The sequence below is a fragment of the Mustela putorius genome, unplaced genomic scaffold, assembly GCF_011764305.1.
Source record: "Mustela putorius furo isolate JIRA1106 unplaced genomic scaffold, ASM1176430v1.1 tig00003845_pilon_pilon_pilon, whole genome shotgun sequence".
Lineage (NCBI taxonomy): Eukaryota > Metazoa > Chordata > Mammalia > Carnivora > Mustelidae > Mustela > Mustela putorius.
In genome coordinates, this window is record NW_025421998.1 from 18,942,932 (window position 1) to 18,968,997 (window position 26,066).

The following is a 26,066-nucleotide window of genomic DNA, read 5'->3' on the forward strand; positions in this document are numbered from 1 at the left end:
AACAGGCCCCAGGTTCCAAAGAGGCTTCTCCGCAGGGAAGTCAGACAGCACAGGGATGGAAACCTCGCAGTAGGTCAGGGCCGACACGGGGCAGGACTGCTGAGTGCTGTGAGTGCTGTCTGCCCCGCTCCGTGCTTGGGTCTTAGTTGGTCACCTGGTTGATTTTATGGTCTGGGGCTACGACCACATTTCCTATAAATTCAGGTTGGAATTCCCACTTGGGAACCCTCAGATCAGCACAGCCGGTGCAAGGTTGAGGGGTTTCTCTTGGATTTCCATCTCTGTTGTCTGCGTAGACACTTGGGATGGCCAGAAAGGGGCACAGGGCTGGTCTTGGAGGCAGTGGTTGCCCTCAGGGGCCCCCATGTGGATGATATTTGCTTTGGATTTGTTGTGGAACTAAATCTGGCGGTTCTACTTTCTCCAAAAGACCAAGAAAAGCTATAAACTTTATTACTTCTTCACACACCGGGGGCATTTATCAAATGTTGACTGGAAAAAAAGAAAGAAAGAAAATACAGTGAAAGCCACCTGGTGAGAGAGAGAAACCATGCCCTCCAGTAAGAGCGTAATTCTGAATCAGCCTAAGAACTGTGGGTCATTTTTATTTTTTACTTCGTGTTAATCTGTATTTCAAGTGTCCTACTTTAACATCTGTAACTGTTCAAAAAAATCATTTCTTAAAAGTTCTTTGGACCCAAAGCATGCAAAAGATGTTTACCCTAAACATCTTCCTCGGTACTGTTCACCCACTCTCAAGAAAGAAAGGTAGAGCCTGGCGCACTCTTTGAGCATTGTGGTGGGGGAGGGGTGCTGTGTGGACAGGAGCCCCCAGCTCCTGGCTGTCTCCTGAACGGAAAGTTCAAGTTCACTCTGCAGGGGTGGGTGGCAACATCCCTGGAAAAACCAGTAGGCCCAGCTGGGCGGCATCCAGAGGCAGAAGCATGACCTGGCTTCCAGCCTGCAGCCCAGCCTGAAGTCATAGAGGGGTGGTTGGGGTTCTTTTTTGGTGTTTGTTGGTTTTGCATTTTGTTGGTTGTTTGTCTCATTGGATCTTTTGCTTGTTTCTATCTCGCTTTCACATTTGGCAGCCAGCTCCTACTCCCCACCCCCACCGCCAAACAACCTGCTCGGTTGCAGGCCAGGGTGAGCGCTGGTGTGGATCTGGGCCCGGGTGTGACTCTGACAGGCCCCGGGGAAAGAACTCGGTGGCAGGCAGCCTGGGGCCTGGCTCCTGGTGCATCCTCAGCAGGCAGAGAGGGCTCCGAGGAAACGGGCCTCTCCAGGCCTCACAGTTTTCTAGTCTTAAAAAAGAAGCTAACAACAACAAAAAGTTGCAGGCAGTGTGAGGGAGCGCCTGACTGGCTCCGTCAGAAGAGCCTGAGACTCTTGATCTCTGGTTGTGAGTTCAAGCCCCACGCTGGGTGTAGAGATTACTAAAAATAAAATCTTTAAAAAGGAAGAAGAAAATGATGATGATGATGACAATGACAAAAGCAAAACAAAAAAAAAAAAAAAAAAAAAAGAGAGAGGGGAGGGGGAGGCATTTTGATGACAGCCCGGAAACCTGTCTCAAATCTTAGAATGGTTTTCGTCACAGCCGTTGCCCCTGTTGCAACCACCCCACAGGCCCCAGACTTTCTTTTAAAAACAGAACACGTTCATTTATTATGCTCAGAGTTTCCTCCACCAATCCCAGACGGCTTCTCAGGTAAAGCCCTGTTGGGTTTGCAGCCATTCAAATCTTTTAAGGAGACTCTCCTGCAAACTGATATCCGAGCCCCCCACCCACCCTGCGACGCTGTTGCCTACCTCCCCAGATGCCCAGAGGAGCTGTGTTTTCCCTGTGCCAAAGGACCCAGGTGGCTGCTGGGTGCCTTCCAGAAACAGCACGGCCCATCCGAGACCTGGACCTTTGAAGCGGAAAGCTTCCATCAGGGCTTGTCTCGCGTCCCTCATTTTCCAGGGGAGGGGAGCGTGTTGGTCATCCAGAAGGGGCAAGGGATCCGAAGTGGGCATAGACAGAGCAGACTTCCTAGAAGGAACGTCACCGAGAATGATCCGCAGCCCAGTAAGAGGCGGGAACCAGAGGAAGCCTGGCCTCCCTGCAGCCGTCCTCCGTCCCCAGTGGGTGGGCTAGCCCAGGCTCATTCCCACGGAGGAGCGACGAGAGCGGCAGGCCCCGCCCTCTGTGCCCCTTCACCTTCACATGCACGGACAGCACACACCCAGCCTTTGCCCCTGCCCCTGCCTGTGACACTGCCAAACAGGCCTGAATCAGGTAAACCACGTTTCTGGTCAGCTGGGCTGCGTGGAAAGCCCGGTGCTGAGGACTTGGCAAAGCACAAGAGAGGCAGGTCACACTGACATGGCAGGGAACACTCTCCCACTTACTTGGCGAGAACTAGTGGGAAGGTAAGGGGCGGCCGGGGGTGGGGTGGGAGGGGGACGGGGAAGATGACGTATTCTTGGAGCTGCCCCGGGAGAAACGGGAGAAACGGTGGCCCTCCCTGGTCTGCAGCCAGCGGCGCCCCAAGTGCCAAGTGCTTGGGGAACCATTTAAGTGAGATAAAGTGTGTGAGCATCAGGGCTCCCTGCCCTCTGTGCCTGCCCGCCCCTCCCCTCCTTAGTCCTTGCGTCTGGGGCTGTCCCGCATCCCAGTCTAAACTGGACTTGGAACTCTGGGGTCAGAGGGGAGTGTATTTTCCCCTGAGCGGTTCTTGAAGCATTTTAGCAGCCGGTTGGGGAAAAAAAGAGAAAGAAAGAAAAGAAAAACAAAAAACCAGATTGCCTGACAATGTCTCACTTGTTGGTGCAAATGTGCATTTTTTAAAAAATGTAGTCTTAATGCCAAATCCTATTTAGTCTCCTTTTTTCTTATATTTTTTGTTTGTTTCTTAAACCAGAGAGAGAATTTGACCCAAATAAACACTGTGGAGTGTTGGATCCCGAGACAAAGAAACCTTGCACAAGATCCCTCACCTGCAAGGTATTTCTCTTTCCATAAAAAATACTTCCTGCTCTCGCTGGGGCCTTTGTCGAAATGTTTGCATGCCACTCTCTGCACAAGGCAGGGTGTGGAACCTCGACATGACCCCCAGCTGTTCTTTGTAAGGGAAATGCTTTCTTCTCTTCCATGGTAGCAGAGTGCCTGCCTCGAGCTGGCTGGCTTTTTAAGAAGGAAAAAAAAAAAAAATAGGCTTCCCCTGTTACTTGTGAGGCCAGACAGTAAATTGTATTTATAGGCACTCACAGGCGGTTCTAAACCCTGCTACGTTTTAATGTATGCAGGAGCGGCGGCGGCGGCGGCGGCGGCGGCAGCGGCGGCCTGAAAGGCAGCCGCGGAGGGGAGGACCAGCGGCCGCGCCCCTGATCTGGCCACACCGGGTGGCCAGGGGGACAGCTGAACCCAAGGCAGCCGCCATCGGGCAGCCCCCAGCCCTGTATTTCATACTGAACTGCTAGTGCTTCTTGGGATCGAGGCCGTGGCCCCCTCCGCCCGGTGGCCCCGTGGGTCTGGGCCACGGCGAGCCTCCCACCCGCACCCGGATTAACTCTAGCCCGTCCTCCCCGTCGCCTGGCCTCAGAGAGGTTTCCGTGGGCTCTGCGCTGAGGCTCGTCGTCCTGCACCAGTTGTTGTTGGGTTTTGGTTTTTGTGGTTGGTTTTTTTTGTTTTTTTTTTTGGAGGAAGCTTTGGCTTCTTAACGCCAGGAGTGTAGGGCATGGTTGCGTTTGCGTGGTGTCTGCCTCTTCCCAGCCACAGCACGGGAGCTGTTGCCTTGAAGTTGACTTTTCAAGCACCTCTAAATTCCCATGAATTGCTGTATCTGAGATGGAGGGCCTGGGGAAGCAGGTTTATGTGCTGATCAAAGAGGCTGTGCTTTTCATCTCTCTTCTCCTTAGACACATTCGCTAAGCCATCGGAGGGCAGTCCCCGGCCGGAAAAAGCAATTTGACCTCCTTCTGGCGGAACACAAAGCCAAGTCCCGGGAAAAAGAAGTTAAAGATAAAGAGCATCTCCTGACTTCGGCGAGGGAAGTGTTTCCAAACCAACCCGGGCCGGCACAGGACACTCTGCCAGGACCTTCAGGGAGCTCTGGGCCAGAACCGAAAGTCGCCTCCCCTGCAAAATCCAGGCCACCTAACTCTGTGCTTCCTAGGTAAGTCCCGCTTTGCCGGTAGAAGCCCCAGGTCCTAGGTCAAGTGACTGGCCGGGTCAAGTGCGGTCTGATCACATGGCAGGCGGAAGTTCTCATAGTCCTTCCTCGTGAGGCGGTTGTGAAGTTTAAGCGAGATCCTGGGCATGAGGGGCTCAGCCAGTGGCCGCCACGTAGCTTTTGGTGGATTTTACTGCCGTCACCATCTTCATCTTCATCTTCATAGCAGACCTTTAGCAGACGGAGCAAGACTAATCCGGGAATTAATACGTGGAAGGGTGACCAATCAGCCCCTGGGCCACTTTCCGGTTGCCTGAGTTTTTAGATGAGTTGGACACTCCTGGCGCTGAGAGTGGGGCAGTCATCACACCTTAGGAGCCCAGGTGCCACGTAATTTTGTGGATTTTTTTCCCCACAACTCTCCTGTGATCAGGGCGAACGGAAAACTGGCATCACTGAGCTCATTTGTCCTTCCATCTCTCTCTACACCAAGAAAACTGAGCCATCTGTTTGGGGTTTTATTTGGTTGACCTGCACAGAGAGGAAAGAACAGAAAACAGAATTAAAATCCGTCTGGATTAAGAGTGATTTAAAGCCCATGCATGTCTGATTTGATGGGCAGTGGAATCCTGAGTGGCCAACCAGTTTCCAGGTAATAAGACAGGGAGCCCTTCATCCAAAAATATTTATCTAGTGCTGCTCTATGAGCAAGGGACCAGTGTACCTCTTTCTTATGGTGCTTCACAGATATTGCTGCCTTTTTTTCCCCCCCAACAAATTGAAGGTTTGTGGCAACCCTGCGTTGAGCAAGTCCGCCAGCGCCATTTTCCCAACACGGTTTGCTCATTTTGTGTCTCCTTGTCAATAAAGTATTTTTTAATGAAAGCATGCACATTAGGTATAATACTACTGCACACTTGATAGACAGCAGTATAGTGTAAACATAACTTTTATAGGCACTGGGAAGCCCCAAAAATGTATTTGATTCACTGTATTGCGATACTGTCTTTATGGCAGCGGTCTAGAACCAACCCCGAGCTATCTCCCAAGTATACCTGAACAATGTCAGTTACTTTCAAGCAACAGTGCAGAGATGAATGCAGTTAGATCCCACTTTTTGAGAATTCAGAGTTTAGAAGAGACGAGACTCAGATACTCATAACTTCATGGAAAAGAAACGTTAATAATAAAATAATGAGACGTGCAGGTAGTGGTATTATCTGATCGCTTTTAAGGCGTACAGCGTGAATCTCAAAGGGTAATTGTGCAGTTAGCAAGCAAGCATTAAGAGAACACAGTTACAAAACAAGGGGAAGAGGATTTTTTTAAAGCAAAAACAAATATTTGATGACAGCTGGCACGGAACTGCCGGGTTCTCACCCTCCTGCCTTCCACTTTGGTGTAAGCCTGATCCAGATGGATAGCCGGAGTCCCATTTTCGGAACCGCCAAGGGCGGCCTCAGGTTCAGGAGGATGCAGTCAGGTGGAAGGGCCACCAGCACCCATTTCCTGCGTCAGAAACATTGCCCTGGTGTTGCCATCAACTTAAACGTCACGTCGTTTTGCAGGATCATTTTATAACGACTTTTCACGGTCATGCCAGAATTTGCCAAAGGATATTTATTATCTTTCCTGAGCTTTAGAGTTAAGCAGGCAGTTATGTTCCAGATTTCCGGGAGGGGCTTCAGGTCTCTGTACAATGGCTCTCAAAATCTTCTGTAGCTGTAGAGCTTTCTCACTTCCCATAAAACGTTGTGTGTACCCAATATAAAAACAGAGACCTGCTCCACCTAGCTCCAGCTCCACTCTGCTCCCTTTGCACATGCATCCGGAGTCTGCTGTCCCCTAGCCCATCCAAGGGATCACCTTGGAGTCCCCCAGGGCTCCAAGGAGCCCAGTTTGAAAACCATCTTTTATTATAGGTTCACCGTAGATTTTGACTGATGGAGGTGCTTCTCACCACCGCCCCCTACCCCCATGGCCCAGCCTAAACAGGTAGTGGAGGCTTACGTGTGATTTCTTTTTCTTTTTTTCCTTACTATTTCATGTGTTTATTTGAGAGAGAGAACACGAGTGGCAGGGAGGGGCAGAGGGAAAGGGAGAAGCAGACTCCCCACTGAGTAGGGAACCTGATGTGGGGCTCGATCCCAGGACCCAAGATGATGACCTGAGCTGAGGATCGTGACTAAGACGCCCAACTGACTGAGCCACCCAGGCACCTAAGAGCAGATTCTTAATGTTCTTTTTCATATAATTTTCAGGGAATGTTTGTTAATAGAGAAATGCCAGGTGTTTATATTCTCTTAAGGAAGATGAAGAAAGGGGTGTCTGGGTGGCTCAGTCGGTTAAGCATCTGCCTTCATCTCACGTCATGATCCCAGGGTCCTGGGATAGAGCCTTCAGGCAGACTCCCTGCTCAGCGGGGAGTCTGCTTCTCCCTCTCCTCTCTAGCTCTTCTCCCTCAAAAATAATAAATAAAATCTTTGGGCGGGGGGGAAGGAAGCAGAGGAAAGACAGAGTAAAGTTCATCAGCAAAAAGAATGGCTCTGAAAGGAAGGGGGCAGCCAGGGGTCGCATTACAAATGTTGGCTTACAGAGTAATCATTAAGGATGCTTTTCAAAGTTGACATAAGCACCAGAAAACTCAGAGATGAACTCAGTTCCAAACTTTGTAGAAAATAATGTCCTTTTTCACTTGGTTTTAGTTAGGAAGAAACCTCATACAATTAGTGATTGAAAAGACATGATCAGAATTTAATATCCTCCTTGGGCACCTTGGCTGGCTGGCTCAGTTGGAAGAAAGAGAGTGTGACTCTTGATCTCAGTGTTATGAGTTCAAGCCCAACATTGGGTGTAGAGATCATTTTAAAAATAAAATCTCTTAAAAAAAAAAAAAAGGAATTTAATGTCCTCCCATAAAACTTAAAACAACATTTATTTTCCTCATATTAGTGCTATACAATATATATTATAGCTATTTCAATCACAGTAATCAATTATAATTGGCAAAAAAAAAAATTATCACACAGGAGTAGAAATACTATAATCCCTCCCCAGTCATGAATTTCTTTTGTCGGAAATGCTTACACATGTGAATTTGTTTTTTACATATCATTTGGTAACCTTGAAAATATTTCAGTTCTCATATTCTTGAATTACAACCTACTCTTGTCAAGGGTTCCTGAAAATAGAACTTAGGTCTACTGCTGGAAAAGTGAGTCAGTAGCCAGGGCCGGAGCAAGGTTGGAAGTGCAAATGTCAGCTGTGTGCTCACAAAGGAGATGAGCGCCGCCATGTTTCTGAGCCTCTGCAGCTTCAAGCTACCCGTCTGTAAAGTGGAGCTAAGAAGAATTAGGCGAGAAGTACCAAGTTCCTAATAAGCGTTTAGTTAATGATAGCTTCTAGTAGGCGGTAGTACTGTCCCATAGAAAGCAGTGTGAGGAAATAAAGGTCTTGGGGCCCCCAGATTTCCATTTGCCTGCCCTCCTGGGCACTGTTCACCAACCTGGAGGCCTTCGAATAGGGGCTTTATGCTCTGTTTCTTGGCCCCAGCTCCAAGGGAACATATTATGTACCCCCAGAGAGTCAAAGGCTATGGATGACCAGCCCAACCAAACCTATCAGGACTTTTGTGGAAAGAGAGTTGAGGGTTGAGCTAGGTGCTAACAAGCCAGTCTCCGGCCCCCAGGAGGGAGGGAGGAAAGGTAAGCCATGGAAGCCCATGCTGACAAAACCTGGGCACATTCCCCTCTGTCTTGTGGACGCTCACATATCTAATCTTAAAATATAAAAATAGTGGGAGCCTGGGTGGCTCAGTCAGTTGGGCATCTGGCTCTTGGTTTCAGCTCAGGTTGTGATCTCAGGGTCCCAAGATGGAGCCCCGCATAGTGCTTGGCACCCAGCACAAAGTCTGCTTGAGTTTTTGGGCCTCTCCCTGTCCCTCTGCCTGTCCCCCTGCTCATGTGCTTGTGCTCTCTCTCTAAAATAAATAAATTTTTTTTAAAAAATTTTAAAGTATAAAAATGGCAAAATCTAAGGAATTTTAGACTGGCACAGGTAGTGGAGAGAGAGGCAGAAGGTTCTAGATACCTAAAAAAGGGCAGCGATGGTTCTGGAATGAAAGCAACTCTAGCTCATGCCTCATTAGGATAAGTGTCACTACTACACTGTAACCCTTGACTTCATGCGTGTCCCTCTGTTTTTTCTTTTTCTTTTTTTTAAAGATTTTATTTATTTATTTGACATACAGAGATCACAAGTAGGCAGAGAGGCAGGCAGAGAGGGGGAAGCAGGCTCCCTGCTGAGCAGAGAGCCCAATGTGGGGCTCAATCTCAGGATCCTGGGATCATGACCTGAGCCAAAGACCGAGGTTTTAACCCACTGAGCCACCCAAGCGCCCCGACCCTCTGTTTTTTTCTACATCCATTTCTTAATCTGAGGGACTTTGAAGTCAGGCAGATGGTATCAAGTCTCATTTCTGCTTCTCATTAGCTTTGCCACCCATTCCCTCGTCTGAGAAATGTGGATGAGTTACACCCACCTAAAGCAGAGGGTAAATTGAGTGAGAAAATGTACGTTGTATGCCTGGCACATAGTTGGGACTCAGTTAAGGTCGATTATCTTGTGCTGTCTTCCCCAAAGCACTCAGACAGACTGATGCTCATGCTTCCTCAAAGGGGAGGAGGAGGAACTTTCTTTAAGTTTCCCTTAGTGGAACTGGAAGCACAGGGATCACCGATTGTCACGTGGTCTTTAGACCAGACTGGTAAATGGAGAGTGGCGGTTGATGCCATGTTGACCTCAGAAGGATGGGTGGCAGCTTAACTCAAGTGATTTTTTCAACACATTCTCATGACTGGTTGCCCCATTCCCCATCATTCCTCACCAAGCCTTATTTTTCTGAGAGTCAACTTGGTTCCATCAAACTCCTTCCCTCCAGGTTCTGCCCTGGGGTACAGTGATCAGAGCTGGAAGGTCTTGAAAGCATCCCCTACCCCGTTATCGCCAGGAGGGTGCCTACATCTTGAGTGAATCAAGCCTACAAAGGAACAAATTCAGAGCTTCTTCTCCGTGTGCACGGGCACACTGTCATCATTCATGATTCTGTCTCTGCTCTCAGAGCCCTTTCTGCTCTAGACACAAATTTCCATGCTCGGCTTCCCTCTATAGGATTCTCCTCCCCTTATCTCTCTTTTATTCAGCCAGCAATTAGAATTTATTATTGTTTCAACCATGTTTTTCTTATTTTTTTCCTTAATTAAACTTTTTTTAATGAAAGTAAAATGGGCACATAGTTCAGAAGTCAAATAGAACTGAAAGACTTAGAACAAAAAACAGTAGTTCCTGCCATCCTGGGGAGGGGGTCTCTACCCAGTCTGTGTTAGAGTGCGTGTTTCCTAGATCCGTTGCCTCCCTGTCTATTGGTTTGCTCCTTTATTCTGATGGAGTAGCTCTTCCATCAGCTTCCTGTAAAAGTGCAAAGGGGGCCAGTTTTTAGAAACTTGTTTTTATTCTCCCCTTACACTTAATTGATAATCTCTCCGAGTATATAACTGAATTGAAAATCATTTCCTATAGAATTGTGAAGACATTTTTTATTGGCTTCTAGCACCAAAGGTTTGTATTGGGGAGTCTGTTGTCCTTCTCTTCGCATATAACCTGTTTTTAATCTCCGAGACCTGGGTCTCTGAAGTTTCACAGGGATCGTTCAATATGGGTCTTTTCTCATTCGTGGTACTTGGTACTTAGTAGATCCTTGCAGTCTATGAACACCTGTCTCAGGGATAATTTCCTGTGTTACACCTTGGCTAATTGTCTCCCCACTATAGTCTTTTTTCTCTTTATTGACCTCCTATTAGTTGGATGTTGGACCTTTTGCTCTGATCTTTCCTTCTCTTATCTCTTTTTTCCTGTTATTTCTTAATTTCCTGTTATTCTTTCTAAAAAATGTTCTTTTATCTTACCTTCAAAACTGTATATGAAATAATCAATTTATGATTTGCTTTTTTTTTCTTTTTAAAGATTTTATTTATTTGTCAGAGCGAGCGAGAGCGAGCACAGGCAGACAGAGTGGAAGGCAGAGTCAGACGGAGAAGCAGGCTCCCTGCGGAGCAAGGAGCCCGATGTGGGACTCGATCCCAGGACGCTGGGATCATGACCTGAGCCGAAGGCAGCTGCTTAACCAACTGAGCCACCCAGGTGTCCCTGATTTGCTTTTTTAAATCTTTGGGATCTGGTCCTTATATAAAAAGAACTTCTTACAGTTGCTTCTTTAAAAAAAAAAAAAAAAAAAGATTTATTTATGAGAGAGAGAGAATGTGCAAGTGAGGAGAGGGGCAGAGGGAGAAGGTCAAGTAGATTCCCCACTGAGCCAGGAACCCCAATGTGGGACTTGATCTCAAGACCCTGAGATCCTGACCTGAACCATAATCAAAAGTTCGATGCTTAACCAAGCCACCTGGGCACCCATATCCTATGACTGCTTCTTATAATATCCTACAAGATACTATCATTTTGCAGTTAATACCATTCCAATATCTTTAAGGTTGGTTTTTAAATTTTTTCCTTTTTGCTTCATTATCTTCATTTCTTTCATGTGTGTGTTCATGCGTTTGATATTTGGCTGGTCGGTCTCATTATGGAGATGTTCCAGGAATGTTTAGTGATCCCTAAACCATTCACATTTAGAAGAGAAGTGCTAACGGGCTGGTTGGAAGTCTTTATGTGGGACTGTCAACAAAAAAATCACCAAGTCACCAATCAGCCTTTCTTTAGAAGATTCCCAAAAGCAAGATCTGGAATCCTTTTCTCCAGAGCCATTCAGTTTCTCAGGGTAAAAGACTCCTCTCTGCTGATGTGCCAGTGATAGGCATTCTGGGGAGTGCCCACTAAGGATTTGACTAGAGAAAGCTCATGGTCACTTTGTTTCCAGCCCTGTGCCTTTCTCCTGATCTCTGCTGAGCCTGGCAGCCCCCTTATCTATGGTCTCTCCAGTTCATTTTCTCTGAAGAGTAAATTTCTGTTCTCTTGTTGGAGAGTTGATTGGAAGGGGTGGGACCTGGCAGGGGCAATGGTGAGTCATCTGGCCGTCTAAGGTCCTAGTGTTGACCTTTGGGTCCAGCTACCACATGGGAAGACTTTCAGCTTTCCCACTAAGTTTAGCCTTCACCTCACCCATGACCTTTGCAGCTTGAGGTAGCTCCAGGTGCCCTGCTTCTCAGAGGTTTTGTGGTAGGTCAGCTCCTTGCCCTGCATCTAACACTTCTGCAGACACATTCTGTATTCTGGAAATATGTTCAGGTCTCACGTTCACACTGTATCAGTTGGGATGCTACAGGTGCAAGTGGCAGAAAACCTAGTCTTCCTAAATGTTTAAATAATTAAAAATTTTCTTATCACACGGGACAAGAAGTCCAGAGGTGAAAGGGCACCAGTCCCCAAAGATGAGGAATCAGCTCTTGTTCCCTGACTTTCTTTTACTCCCTCCTCTTCTGTCTTCCAGTTTCATCTTCAAAATTTGTAGCAAGATGGCAACTGCACTTTCAGGGACATCCAGAAGAAGGGGGAGACCACTTTTTCCTTGTGTCTCATTATAAAAGTGAGAAAAATCTTTGCAACCACCCCCCAGAAAAAAATGTTTATGTATTTCTCATGCCCTTTTCCAAACCAATCATTAGCCGGATGAATGAGATTTCCATTATTGGTTTAGGGGTTCAATGGAGGCTGGGGAGTAACTACCATAAGGATCGCTGTATTTCTGCTGATCTCTTTGTTCTTCGGAGCCATGCCTTTTTGATCCCTTTACTGTGATTTTAGTAGTGTTTTGGGAGGATGAGGAGATAAGTGTGTTCAATCCATGTGGCCCATATAACAAAGTTCCTCAACTACTTCCTTATACATATCTGTACTAGTAGCTCGCTTTCTGGTTTTTTTCTGTTGTCGTTGTTGTTGTTGTTGTTTTCTTTTTGTTATGAAATTTTACCCACGTACAGAAAAGTAGAAGGAATATAAAATGAACACCTGCATGCCTAGTTTTAACAGCTGTAATATTAACATCTTGCTATTGTATTTACTTTATCTACATTTTCTGGTGACACATTTTGACGTAAATTGCAGATAACATGGCATTTCACCTCTAAAGATTTCTAAATGCATCTTTAAAAAGTAAAGATATTTTCCTATATAACCAAAATGCTATTAATCACACTTAACAAAATCCAGCTCACTTTTATCTCCTGCAGGACAAGGAGGCCCTATCACCATGGAGAAGGCCTCAAAAAGAGCCTGCTAGAAATTTTGGAAAAAATGTCAATGTCCATCAATAGACTAGTTAAGTAAATTATGATATATCCTTACTATGGAATATTGGGGAATATAAAAAATGATGATATGGGGTGCCTGGGTGACTCGGTGGGTTAAAGCCTCTGCCTTCAGCTCAGGTCATGATCTCAGGGTCCTGGGATGGAGGCCCACATCTGCTCAGCGGGGAGCCTGCTTCCCCTCCTCTCTGCCTGCCTCTCTGCGTACTTATGATCTCTGTCTGTCAAATAAATAAATAAAAATCTTTTTAAAAAAATGATGATATAGTTCTACACATTGAAAGATCTCTACAACTTTACTAGGCTGGGGGGGGGTAAAGCACATCTCAAAATAGTATGTACGGTGTGATCCAGTTCTTGCTTAAAAACGCATGTGCTGTGTATGCACAGTAGAGAAATCTGGAAGGATATAAATCAAAATGGTAATAACACTTGGATCTTGAGTGGCAGGATTATGGGTGCCATTTTCTCTCTTTGTATGTTTCAGCATTATCAAAATTGTTTCAGTGTTTGGGTCTCCAGCTATAAATAGGCAATAATGTTGTTGCCCCTTCTGATACAGGAGAGTAGGCATCTAGGAGTACACTTGAGGTGATGTATTCTCTGGACAATACACGTGAAACATGCAGAATGAATGGCATCCTTGCTTGCTTAAATACAGGAAGATGACAGTCAATAAATTGTCACACCAACAGAGTTTTTATAGTGACACTGCAAACTACCTGTGGCCTTGTTTTTGGTTTCTTGTGGATTTTGTGTGTGTGTGTGACAAAATATACATAAGGTGTGTTTACCATTTTAGGCCATTTCTAAGTGTATAGGTTCGTGGCTTAAGGACATGCACATCGTGGTGTGAACGTCACCACCATCCATCTCCAGAACTTTCTGTCATCTCGTAGAGAGACTCTGCACCCATCCCCAGTAGCTGGTAACCACTGTTCTACTTCCTGTCTCTGTGAACGTGACTATTGTGGGTATCTTACATAAGTGGAATCATACAATCTTCGTCCTTCGTGATTGTCTTATTTCACTCATCGTCAGGTCCTCAAGGTTCATCTGTGTTGTCGTGTGTCCAGACTTCCTTCCTTTTTAGGACTTAACTGATAGTCCATTGTATGGCTATATCATAAATATGTTTTATCCATTCATCTATTTATTGATGGACATTCAGATTGTTTCCACCTTTGTGGCTTTGCTTTTAAAGGACTATTTTGGGGATCGGTTTGAACTTAGCTGTTTGACCCCTGGACAGCACTGAGAATGACAATGAGGGAGAAGGGAGAGCAGAATGCAGAAAGCCCATTTTTTAAAAAGATCTGGATTTTGGGGTGCCTGGGTGGCTCATTCGGTTAAGCGTCTGACTTTGGCTCAGATCCCGATCCTCGGGTCCTGGGATCAAGTCCCGCATCAGGCTCCCTGCTCAGTGGGGATCCTGCTTCTCCCTCTTCCTTTGCCTGCTGCTCCGCTGCTTCTGCTCCCTCTCTCTCTCTTGCTCTGTTAAATGAATAAAATCTTTTTTTAGATAAAGGATCTGGATTTTTTTTCCTCCCAAACTTCTTTTTCTCCCTATTTCTCCCCAGTCACCTTCTGAAAGTGGAGAAGCAGGAAAAACAACTGATAGCTAACTCTGACTATTCCTCCTTTAAGTCTTTCACTGATAGCAATGTGTTTGGTTTGTTTTTGCTTTCTCCTTGGTTTGGTTTTTTGCTGCTCATGAAATCCATGGTACCTTTTCTTGTGATATTGCTTTTCAAGCTTAGCCATCATCCAGATGAGATCTACTGGATTGTTCATACACAGGGAACGTGTTCATTCCTTCAGCGAGAAACACAGTTCCGCAGCACCTGCTGTAGGCCAAACATGCCAGCCTGTGGTTCTAGTGGTTTGTCAAAAGTAAAATGGAAACATTCATCCTCAGAAAATATGATTAAACAACATGTGGCTTGATACTAAGAAACCCATCTTGAGCTCTTAGATGGCTCATTTGGCTAAGCATCTGCCTTTGGCTCAGGTCATGATTCCAGAGTCCTGGGATCGAGCCCTGTGTTGTGCTCCCTGCTCAGCAGGGAGTCTGCTTCTCTCTCTGCCCCTCCACCCAGCTAGTGCTTTTCTCTCTCTCTCACATAAATAAATAAAATCTTTAAAAAGGGAAAGAAAAGAAAAAAGAAACATCTGGGGACACCTCGCTGTCTCTGTTGGTGGGTCCGTGGTGGAGCATGCATTTCTTGTTCTCAGGGTCATGAGTTCAAGCCCCACATTGGGTGTAGAGCTTACTTTAAAAAAGAAAAAAAAAAAATGGGGGAAAAAAAGAAACAGATCTAACTGTGGGGTAAGAGACTTCTGCCTCATCAATGGGACAAAGGCTTTTTCCATGCCAGTGTGTTAATTTCATAAAGCTGGAGTTTAGTAGCTAAAACCAAGTGTGGGGCCATCTTCCCTCGTGACTGATATTTCGGTAATTGGTTTGAAGTTGTTTACTTGGTTGATCTTCCTGTCAGGTTCCACTTTCAGGAAGAAGCAGCTACATGACGAGTACAAATTACTTACATGCAAACGGATGAGTTATTATAACAATTCATTAGAAGACCGATTTTAAGTTAATTCTCTCTTACTGTATATTGTGTTCCACTTACATCGTTGGAGTTTTCCCCGGTTCCTGGACTTAAGCAGGGCAGAGCCTAAGCGCCCCTGGATCACTGTAGAAAGCTCGTTGATCCCTACCTGCTCCTAGCCTGAAGTTTTCCCTCGTGTAAATTTACCATTGGCCCGCCTTCCTTGATGTATCGAGAGAGAGCGGATCAGTCGCCTTCGGAGCTCCCTTCAACCCGGTGGGTCTTCCTCCCTCCGCCAAGTTCATTCTGTCCATTCTCTCTTGCCCTCAGACCATCTTCTGCAAATAGCATCAGCAGCAGCACGTCTTCAAACCACAGCGGCTACGGCCCGGAGCCCCCCCTGCCCCCCGCCGGCGGGGACCTCACCAGCCGGCTGTCGAGTGATGAAGGGGAGATGGATGGAGCTGACGAACCCGAGAAGTTAGACTGTCATTTCTCTACCCACCACCCCAGACCTCTTGCGGTAGGCCACCGTGTTTCCACCCATGTGTTTTCCGCCCCTGCCCCCTGGTACCCTGCAGGCGTTTAGGTCACCCTGTCGGCCAGCACCCATTCCTGGGGAGAGGCTGCCAGAACAGTGGTTGATGGAAAGGTTTACCCTGAGGTTGAACGACCGCCTTCAGTTTACCCTTGAACGTCCCAGAAGGAAAGGGCAGGGCTCCCACCTGGTTATAATCCTTTAAGCGTCTGAGTAGCCGTGGTCCACCTTGCATCGAGAAGGCCTGAGAAATGGTGTTGATGTAAGTGTGCTGGGCAGTTGACCTTGCGGCCGTACCCGGCTCAGAATGGAGCCTCTGGTTTCCAGAGTCCGTCTAGCTCACCTGCTTTGGAAACCGTCTATCTTAGCAGTAAACCAGGTGCCAGCCCTAGCTGCTTTTCTCCCCTGTTGGTTCTGAATTTTATTGTTATTAGTAAGTATGACCATATGGCACCAGAACTGAGAGAAGGAATGTGTGTGTGTGTGTGTACGCGCGCGCGTGTGTGCACGCGCAAAGAGAGGAGGAAATATTGCACATCAGCATGATCACTGAGTCCAATTCCTTGAAAGAGTCTTCTTTCGACAGTTCAAAAGGTCATTGGAATCAAGGTGGGAAGTGTCAGGAGGCGTGAGCTAAAGGCTTTTTTACATTTGCCCTACAAGCACTTAAGGGACTTCATGGCTACCATCACAGAGCCAAATTCGGGGGGGCTGGAATGTGGGACCCCATGGCCTATTTGCTCTGGTCCCAGCTGGAGCCCTGCAAGGTTCCTTTGACTATCCCTAGATATCATGGGCTGTGTAGGGACAATCAGTCCTGTACTGGAGCACCTGGCTGGCTCAGCGAGTGGAGCATGTGACTCTTGATCTCGGAGTTGGGAGTTCAAGCCCCACACTGGGTTAAGAGATTACTTAAATAAATAAAATCTTAAAAAAAAAAAAAAAAAAAAAAAAACAGAAACAGTCCTGCAACAGGATAGTGAGTGCCTCCTCCCTTCTATCCGTATGATGAATAAAGGCCAAATTCACTTCCTGTTTCTGGGGATGATGGTAACCTGTGGTTCACCAACACCCTGAGACTTGGCTGCTTAGACAGTGCAGAATAGGGATGGGGAGGAATGCCTCTGACTGCCAAGAACAGAATGTCGAACTCGTGTATAGTGTATATACACACAGTCATTGGTTCATCTTATGGAACAAGAGGTCCAGAGGTAGGTGGTTGCCTCCTTGGTTCAGCACCTCTGTAATAAGGTGCTACTCAGCGAGAATCTCTCAAGCCTCTTTGCCTGTCATCCGTGGTCTCCTGTGCCTGCGACAGCTCCCATGTCACACCCTCACCCACTGGCATTCTCCAAAGGCCAGAAGGGGACAAACAGAAAGGGAGTCTTCTTCTAAGGTGCTATCTTATATCATTTCTTAAGGAAGGAAAGCTTCCAAGGAGCTCCCCCAGCAGGCATCTGCTTCCGTCCAGCAGAAAAGGGTGACGAGCCTACCCCTGCATCAACTGGGGGCTCAGGACGAGGGGATTGCAGTGACACAGGACAAAAGTAGCCATGGTTCATCTCAAGGTTCTGGGAAGGGACCCCCATACACACCCCCACCCCATTCCCTACTCCCTGTTCCGTGTCAGATACCGGACCAAAAGGGCGGCTCCATTAGGCAGGAAAAGGTGGAGGGAGAAGTATGGGTGGACTGGCAGCAGAGCCAGCCACAGTGGCTGGGGCAGTGAGGACCCGCAGCGCCATCTAAGGCACGATGGGTGGCAAAGAACAGGAGTCTCTTGGGCGTTAACCTTGCATCGGTATCAAATTAGAGACATGGGTAGCAAAAACAATAGGGAGCCTTCAGCTTCTGAGTCTGAAAGCGAGCCTGGGCTCTACCAGAAGGCCAGACTACAGAGCACGGGAGGTTTGTCCAAATGACAGGCTGCCAGGCTCCAGTGGCTTAGCTCAACTCTGGGCATGGCGGATTTGTGTGCCCTTCATGTTTTGCTGATTTAAATGTAAAGCCCATGGACTGTTTCCTTGCTTTGTCCTTTTCCTCATGGTCAATTGATACATTAAGTCATTTTTTGTCCTGAACGGTCACTCAGGGTGTCTTTAGCAACTGGGACGAAGGAAGAAAAGATGTCTAGACCTGGAACAGCTCCCACATGCTGCTGGGGACTGGCTTCCACGTTGGAGAATCCCTTTTGTTTATTTTCTTGCTCCTTCTGTAAGCACTTGATAGGAAAGTGCAGGAAAGAGTTTTTCATCAGGATTACCAGATTTGACGGGTGACAAAATTTTCATGCAAAGCCCCCAAAACATAAGCAGAAACAAAACAAAAGCAAGGTCTTGCATTTCCTCCTAAGAACCGTTCCAAAGGCTGGTTCCAGGAAGGGTTTGTGGAATGAGTGCCAAAGCCTCTGTGTCTGGGATGGAGGCCAGGGAGCTGCTGGGAGGTCTGGGGGAAGGGGGAGAAGCTGTATTTGAGTTAGAGAGTCTTCTGCAGACTCGCCTGAGCTCTAGACCATCCAAATGTCACCTTCTCAGAGGTTGCTTCCTGAATTTCTGTCTGCAGGTCTTCTGGTTGCCCTAAATCATAATCCAAGATGTTTGTTAAACATCTTACTGCACATACTTCAGCCACATGTTTTAAATGTGACGATTTGCTTTAAAAAACATTTTGTCAGACCTCATCTCTGCAATCCATTCTTTATCCCAGATCTCTTCCCTACCCTCCTCACACTAAGGAGGAAGAAGAGAACGAGGCTTCCAGCCTTTATACACTTAAAATCAAGCAAGGCACATAGATTTTATTTACATAGAACATAAAACAGCCAATTCCAAGGTGACATGCAATAATGCATGCGATAGGTATGTGGTGGGAGCGAGAGGCATGAGGCTGGTCACATAAGAGCCACTGGAAATGAGAGTCTTGATTAGGCCACTGGGGGAGGGGAGAATTGGGACTTCACGAGAAGAGGGAAAGAGACAGGGAACAGAGGGAACAGCATGAATGAGCCAAGGGAACAGCATGAACAGAAGCGTGGTGACGGTGACATGTCACAGGGCAGCCCTAAAGTGCGGAGAGGTGGACATGAGGTCAGGACTGGGGAAGGAAGGAGTTTCTAGCCTCCCTGGAAGTGAAATGGCTCTGTTGGCAACAGATGGGAAAGCTCTGACCAGTTGGCGGACTGTGTCAGGACAAGCAGTGTCCATTACTGCAGGGAGGAGCAGGGAACCACCGAGTCCCTGGAGAAGACAGATGATATACCGTAAGCAGGCAGTGCTGAAAAACCCTCCCCACTGCTGGTTTGGTTTGGTTTGGTTTGTGTGTTTGTTTTTAACCTATAATACTGGCTCGATCCCAGGTGTAGAGAAGGTAGCCCTCAGGGCCACAGAAAATTGAATGTCACTACAGTCGAGTCCTAACGTGAGGTTCTGCAGAAAATCTAGAGCACAGATGAGAGCACCACAGAAATATTTTTGGCTTCAGTACTATTTGCTTCTTTATTTTGAGTAAAATTGTACCCCTGTGTGTTTTTGTGCAAATGTTATTTTTCTCTGCATGGTTTATATTAGCTTATTAACCTGTAATCAAAATTAAAATGTTTTTTCCCCTCACAGTTTTGCTCATTCGGGAGTCGCCTCATGGGACGAGGGTACTATGTGTTTGATAGAAGATGGGATCGTTTTCGATTCGCACTAAACTCCATGGTAGAAAAACACTTGAATTCACAGATGTGGAAGTAAGTGAGCCGTTTTTGTGCAATATACGCTCAGAGCTGCCCCGAGACTGTCTGAACCCTAGCTTTCTGGATGAATGTGGTAGTTGACTTTTCATGGAACAAAATGATTCTGAAATCGGGATCCCTGCTTAATTCATAAGTACCAGGTCTTCTTAATGGCTTTCCGACAGTTTCTCAGAGATGCGTACAACGTGTGGAATGCCTTGTCCTCTCTGGAGATCATTTTTGCGTTGGTAATCTTCTAAACTAAGTGAAAAAGGCATTAGATAAGATCTCGTCTACTTAAGACTGTTAAAGGGCCTTTTGCTATGACTAAGAACATCTAAGGATACTAAGAATATGCCTCTGTCTGTAATGTTAATGCTGCAATGTCGATACTAAAATTTTCACAATGGTTATGGACCAATTTCTAATTGTTTAATGTCCTGTGAGAAAAATACATATGGCGGCCAACAGGGCGGGTCCTGAGTGATGTTGGAAGTTGGTTAAGCTTGTCTTTGGCCCTTCCCGCCTGGCTAGAGCTCTCTCCTCACCTCTCCCTGAACTTCTCTGCCCCCCTGCCCCAGCTTATGTTCCATTTCTCTGAGCCCCCTTTCTTCTCCAGCACCTCCCGGTGTATTTACATCTTAACAAGAGACTCATAAAAAAGGGGAGGAAACCTCCTGCCTTAGCCAAATGCCCTTGTGTAAGAATGACAAGCTAGACCGGCTGAGAATGCACGGCCAGCCCGCACCCCCACTCCCACAGAAGTGAGCCTCTAGGACATCATAATCCACTAGAGTCATGGACCTCAGGGCTGGGCCCAAGTGGGTCAGGAAAGCCACAGGTGAATCCCGAACCCCACCCAGGGAAGCCGAGGAAAGGCGGGAAGGCGTTCCTGAGAATGGGATGGGGTGCGGTGGGGGGACATGGGAACAGAATTCAGAGCTGACCCCTGTCCCAGGCAGCTGTGGCCCCTCAGCCCCTTTTCACTGCAATGCCCAGATAGCCTCCAGACCCGACCTTCTAGCAGAAGCCAGCCCCGCAGGGTGTGCGGGCCGCTGTCCCAGGGGACTCCGTGGTGACACTTACTACCAGATAGGCAAGGGCCACAAGAGAAGCTTATCGCTTCTTCTCACGGAAGTGATAGCTCAGTGTGTCTGAAGGGCGCCCTCGGTGTCTGCCTGTGACCGCCCTAAACAGCCGCCCCCGGGCGCTGCATGTGGGGTTCCTGGGTTCCCGGTGTTTGGGTGGTTGACTCTGGTGCGCTTGCTCTCCCAAGATGGCAGCCCGCCCCGGGGGTTCCCGCAGCTCTTTGCGCTCCTGTGTGGTGGAAGTGTAAATCCCGGACACGTGGAAGGAATGTGTTGATCTGTATTTCGCTACCTGGTGTCCTGTCAGCTCAAGCTCCATATTCCTTTCCTCCTCAGGCACAGAAACCCGAGCCCCAGGGCGTCAGGTCCCTCCCCCCTTTTCAGGACTTGCCTAACCAATCTGCTGTCACTGAGCAACATTGGGGCTGCCTGGGTGTCAACTCTGGAGAGCGTAGCACCCCGCTGCCCTCTCAGCCTCGCTGCCCCAACCCCAGGCCCCGACGGGCCCGAACCTGGAGGCATGGCAGCCGATGGGGGCGTGGAAGACATTAGGAAGAAAAGGAACGGCCAAGACTCTTTTTTCTTTAACAAGCATTTAACTCTGCATCAGGAGACGCCAACACAGTATTCTCTTTCAGCCAGGTCAGCATCTGGAGCTCCATGCCAGCTGGCAGGGGAGGAGGGGTGCTGTCCGTAATTTATTCGCATCTGTGGGCTTTTGGATGGGACTTCCTAGGCCAGCGTGCAAAGTTGAAACCAGGGCACAGCCCGCAGAGCTGAAGTCCACTGCCACTCACCTAGAAAAACACATAAACTATCGAGCCAGGGAGGCAGGGGCTTCCTGAGACAGTGAGCCTAACCACATGCCCCTCGCCCTGCTTCACCCCTGCCCTCTCTCTCCTCTGCCTCTGCCCTCCACTTAGGGCTACTGGGGAAAAGAAGACAAGGGACAGAAAGTAGATGAGGAAAATAGCATCTACTATCCCGAGCGGCCCCGGGTAAGAGGTTCAACTCCAGCCCTGCTTGTCCACGCAAGTCAAAACACGCTCACATGACTCAGTGGGAAAGTTGCAAATCGGGGCATTCGGAGTCGATCCCGGTTAAGGCCATTGCTCGGGGTCCTCCCTAAAGGAGCCATCTGGTATCTGTAAATAACATTTGTTAACAAGTCACTGCCAAACCTCTGCCCGCATGTATTTCTGTCCCTACTTTAGCTGGTGAGAAAATGGAGTCAGGGTAAGACGGCGCGGGCTGGCGACAGACGGCAGGGAGAGGGAGAGCGTGCTAAGCCCGTACAGCCTGAAAAGTCTGCCCAAAAGCATCAGGGCGGCTTGTGCCTGCCAGACCATTTGGAGGGCGTGTCCAGGCCTCCGGGGTCTGCTCTCCTGGGAGTCCCTTCCCCGCATGCATAGTAACGTTGCTGCTGAGAACTCACCCGCTCACCCGTCCACCCTCCCGTCCATCCATTCATCCATTCACTCATCGGTTCATTGCAACAAGTACCGAGGAGCCCTGGCTGGGTGCCGACAGGACCTTTTATGTCCTTTGGGCTTAAGAAAAGGTAGATTTTCGAACGGCATCACGGCCACAGTGGATTTGGCAACATTTTTTCTCTTATATTTGATCCGTTTGGTCTGATGTTTTCAAGGACCCTGTGCTGCTTCTGTATTCAAGGATTCCTCTGGATTCCACCCTAAAGATGGAAGCCGTAAGCTCCACCAGATTGCAGGCAGAAGACCGAGTCCTTAGGGCAGCGCTTAGGAGAGGAATGTCCTCCTCGGTGGGGCCTCTTTGGGGAGTCCAGGGGCACCCCGTCCTGCTGCTCCTCCAGCTGAGAGGGTAGCCAAGGAGCCAAGGAATTTCAAGAGGCCCAGAGGCCCCATCTCACACCTACTAGAAGCCTGGGGGTTCAGGTCCCAAGTCTCCCCACCTGCCAGTGCTGCTTTCAAAGAAAGAGCGCTAGTTCCTGACTGCTGGGGGGTGGGGGGACTCGGCTCCCCTGAAAATGATTTCCGGGGAAGCAGGGAGAAGTGAGCGAGGGGAAAGATAGGAAAGTGCCCATTTGGAAATACTCACCTGGCTCCTGAGGTCAGTATCCTTTCTTGCCCCCAAAAAAATCAGGAACAAAGGGTGACCCCAAGGCCCCTGTGCCCCTCCCAGTTCCCAGAGTAGCGGCGACACCGAGCCAACCATGGTTTGGAGGTGAGAGTCAATAGACGGAATTGACAGGATGGCCTCAAGAGTGACCCGCCACCTGCTGCTGGCCTGGGCCCCCCAACCTCCTGGAAGAACTCCACCCTACCCCCCAGTCCCCTGTGTTTTCCTGTGCCCATATCCTGCATCTGTCTTCAGAACAAACTGGAAATTCCTGACCCCCTGGTCGGGATCCATGGGGGATCCCGTCCTAACCCAGGTGTGGGAAGACCTGTGCGAGGGCCGCCGCACCCCCATCATAGCTCCTCAGAGTGAGAGCTGAGGTTGGGTGTGGTGAATAAGAATAAATCGGAGCCAGCAGCCCCAGCCCGGAGCTCACGTGTTCATGCCTCTCTACAGAATAAAGCGGAGGCAGCAGACAGCAAAGGCAAGAGGATGCTGGCCTGCCAGCGGAGGTGGGAGGCAGGGGAGGGTTGGGCAGAGGACAGGAGGGACTGGGAGGCCCCGAGAGGGAGTGTACAGGACTGTCCCCCCAGGTACAGGTGGCAAAGCCCTGTCCTCACACTTCTTACATCAAGCCAGGACCTACCTGTGAAAATGACAGCTTCTCATTAAAACTCACCGTCATCACTGCCAAAAAAAAAAAAAAAAGAAAGAAAGAAAGAAAAAGAAAAAGAGGGAGAGAGAGAGAACACTGTCGGGGAAATTTTTATTCTAAATGACATTCACCTTTATTCATGAACCCAAATCGGCCATTATCTGGTAGCCAAGCATGGAGAAAAGGATCTGAAAACCTGAAAGTGACTCAGACTAGGTTGCTGGCTGTTGCAATGGGGGAAACCGCAGGGAAGGGCCATAATTCAGAGTCTGCCATCCTCCAAGGCTTCATCTTCCATAGTGTGGTTCGACCCGGGGTTTCCGTGGAGCCCTGCCGCTCACACGTGCTCGAGCCTCTGGAGCGCTGCCAAGCCTGTTTCTCACGGTTTCTCTTTCACTCTTCTCTCATGTTTAGGAAGATCCCTCCTGCGGCAGATAGCCCCATGCCCTCGCCAGCAGCCCACATCACCACCCCCGTTCCAGCATCCGTTTCCCAGCCTTTCAACAACCCCAGTGCCGTGTATCTTCCTTCAGCTCCCATCAGCTCGAGACTCACCTCTTCCTACATAATGACATCAGCCATGCTCTCAAACGCACCTTTTGTGGCGTCGCCGGACCCGAGTGCTCTCATGTCACACACCACAGCTTTCCCCCATGTGGCTGCAACCCTCAGCATCATGGACTCAACCTTCAAGGCCCCACCCGCCGTGTCCCCGATACCAGCCGTCATACCTTCCCCATCCCACAAGCCATCCAAAACCAAAACCAGCAAATCCTCAAAAGTCAAAGACCTGTCCGCCCGTAGCGACGAGTCTCCAAGTAACAAAAAGAGGAAGCCGCAGCCTTCGACTTCCTCCTCCTCCTCCTCATTAACCCTGCCGACATCCCTCTCGTCTCCATTGTCAGGGCCCCACAGAAAGAACTGTGTCTTGAATGCCAGTTCAGCCTTGAACTCCTATCAGGCGGCCCCTCCCTATAACAGTCTGTCTGTGCACAACTCAAACAATGGGGTGAGCCCACTCAGTGCCAAACTGGAGCCCTCAGGACGGACCTCGCTGCCCGGCGGCCCCGCGGACATAGTGAGACACGTGGGCTCGGTGGGCGGCAGCAGTGACTCCTGTCCCCTCTCTGTGCCCTCCCTTGCAGGGGACCTCTCTCTGGCCTCACACAATGCCGTGTCTTCGCTGCCCCTCTCTTTTGACAAATCAGAAGGAAAAAAGCGTAAGAACTCGAGTTCTAGTAGCAAAGCCTGTAAAATCACTAAAATGCCTGGTATGAATAGCGTTCACAAAAAGAACCCTCCCAGCCTTCTCGCACCGGTGCCCGATGCCGTTAACAGCACCTCCTCTCGGCAGGTAAGGGACCTGTGCTTCTGGGGGGCCTCCTAGCGCTGCCTCTGTGGGCTCTGGGGGACGGAGCAGGCCGGGCAGTGCCCCTGCTGAGCCGGGTGGCTCAGGTCAAGACCAGAGCGGCCTCTGTTCTGAGGATGGTTTGGTGAACACATACTTAAGGCGGCTGTCGCTGTGGGCTGGGCCGTTCGAAGCACTGTGCAAAAGTTTAAAAACTTTAAAAACCCGGCCACCCAGAGCGGTTGGTGCATTTGTTATCACTGCGTTACAGATGAGGAAAGTGAGGCGCGGGGGGGGGTGCTGAGTTCCCCCGCCACACCTGTCTCTTCTGTATCTTGAGCTCTGAGAACGATTGCATTAAATCTGATCTCTGGGAAGCCCCCGAGGAAGAGCCCGAAGCCCAGGCAGGTTCAGTGATAGGCGGGGGAGGGGCTACCTGGGATGTGGTGGCTGGTGCTGCTGCCTCCTGGGTGCCTGAGCGTTCCCGCTTCTCACCCCAGCCAACACAGACATGTCCAATGATGCCGCTGTGCAAGTAGGAGGGTGTACAGTGAGGAAGACCGGGAAGATGGGGTGAGAAGAGTCCAGGCTCAGGCATTCTCAAGCCTGGTCTTTTCCGGTAGGGGGGCTATTTGGAGAGGCCCCACCCCCTCCTGGTGCCGCTGCTTGGGCGTCCAGGAGTGGGTGGAGGTGGCAGAGGGCCACATTCACAGGCCTGCCTCAGAGCCTGAGCCCCACAGCCCAGACGGTGGGCTGCAGCTGCCCAGGTTTAGAGTTAAGTGGGCCGGACCCTCGGCCCTGTGTGGGGATGAGGACTTGAGGGGGATTCATAAATCACAAGTAGACACATGAGAGACAGCCCGTTTGGGTCCCAAGGGCCAGATTAGCTGCACACTGAGGCGAAGGTGAGACCGAGGGAGATGTAGGTCCTCTCACTGGAGCCCGGGACGCTCACGCCCGTCTGCAGCTGCGGCAGGTGTCCCACTGTTCTGATCCCCGCACGCCCAGGCATGTAGGGGAGGCGGGCTAGCACCCACAGGGCCCTCTCCTGAGACTACACTGCTGGTCCGGGCCACCTTCGGGCATCAGGATGATGAAGAGCAGAACCAGCACTTTCTGAACTTGAATGTGTAACAGGAATCCCCTGGGGTTGTGTATTCGAGCGGAGTGGAGGGTCTTATTAAGATGCAGACCGAGTCAGCTGGTCAGGGGTGTCACTGCATTGGGTTCCAGGCCACCCTGACAATGAGGGGCTTGAACTCAACCCGGAGATCCCTCCTGCGAGATTCAGATTGCAACAGTCAGGTATTTACCGACTGAGCCGTCCAGGCGCCCCCTAGTGGCACCCGTTTTAGATAAAGTTCTAGGCGCCAACACTTAGGGGATGAGCTCTGTTCCAAGCACTTCAGATATATTCATTCACTTAATTATTACCTTACCCCCCATTTTACAAATGAGTAAACCAAGGCACAGGAAGGTTAAACAACGTGCCCAAAGTCACACAGCAAGGAAATAGTGGGGCAGAGATCCAAACCCAGGCAGTCTGGCTCTGGAGTCTGGGCCCTTAACCTCCATGCCTCTGTGTTCAGGGAATA

General features: G+C 49.0%; 1 protein-coding gene across 11 annotated transcripts in view; it reads left to right on the plus strand.

Moving 5' to 3' along the window:
* The window catches only part of ATXN7L1 (ataxin 7 like 1), a 235,713-nt gene that overhangs the window by 203,992 nt on the left and 5,655 nt on the right, over window positions 1–26,066 (plus strand). For 9 of the 11 annotated variants that reach the window (XM_004739549.3, XM_004739548.3, XM_013060254.2 and 6 more), the window contains 6 exons: window positions 2,907–2,989; window positions 3,904–4,160; window positions 15,358–15,550; window positions 19,177–19,298; window positions 20,708–21,013; window positions 23,538–24,477. In XM_004739549.3, the coding sequence (XP_004739606.1) occupies window positions 2,907–2,989; window positions 3,904–4,160; window positions 15,358–15,550; window positions 19,177–19,298; window positions 20,708–21,013; window positions 23,538–24,477 (1,901 nt within the window). The remainder of the gene's footprint in view (window positions 1–2,906; window positions 2,990–3,903; window positions 4,161–15,357; window positions 15,551–19,176; window positions 19,299–20,707; window positions 21,014–23,537; window positions 24,478–26,066) is intronic. The other 2 variants (XM_004739552.3, XM_004739551.3) reach the window with 1 other exon arrangement.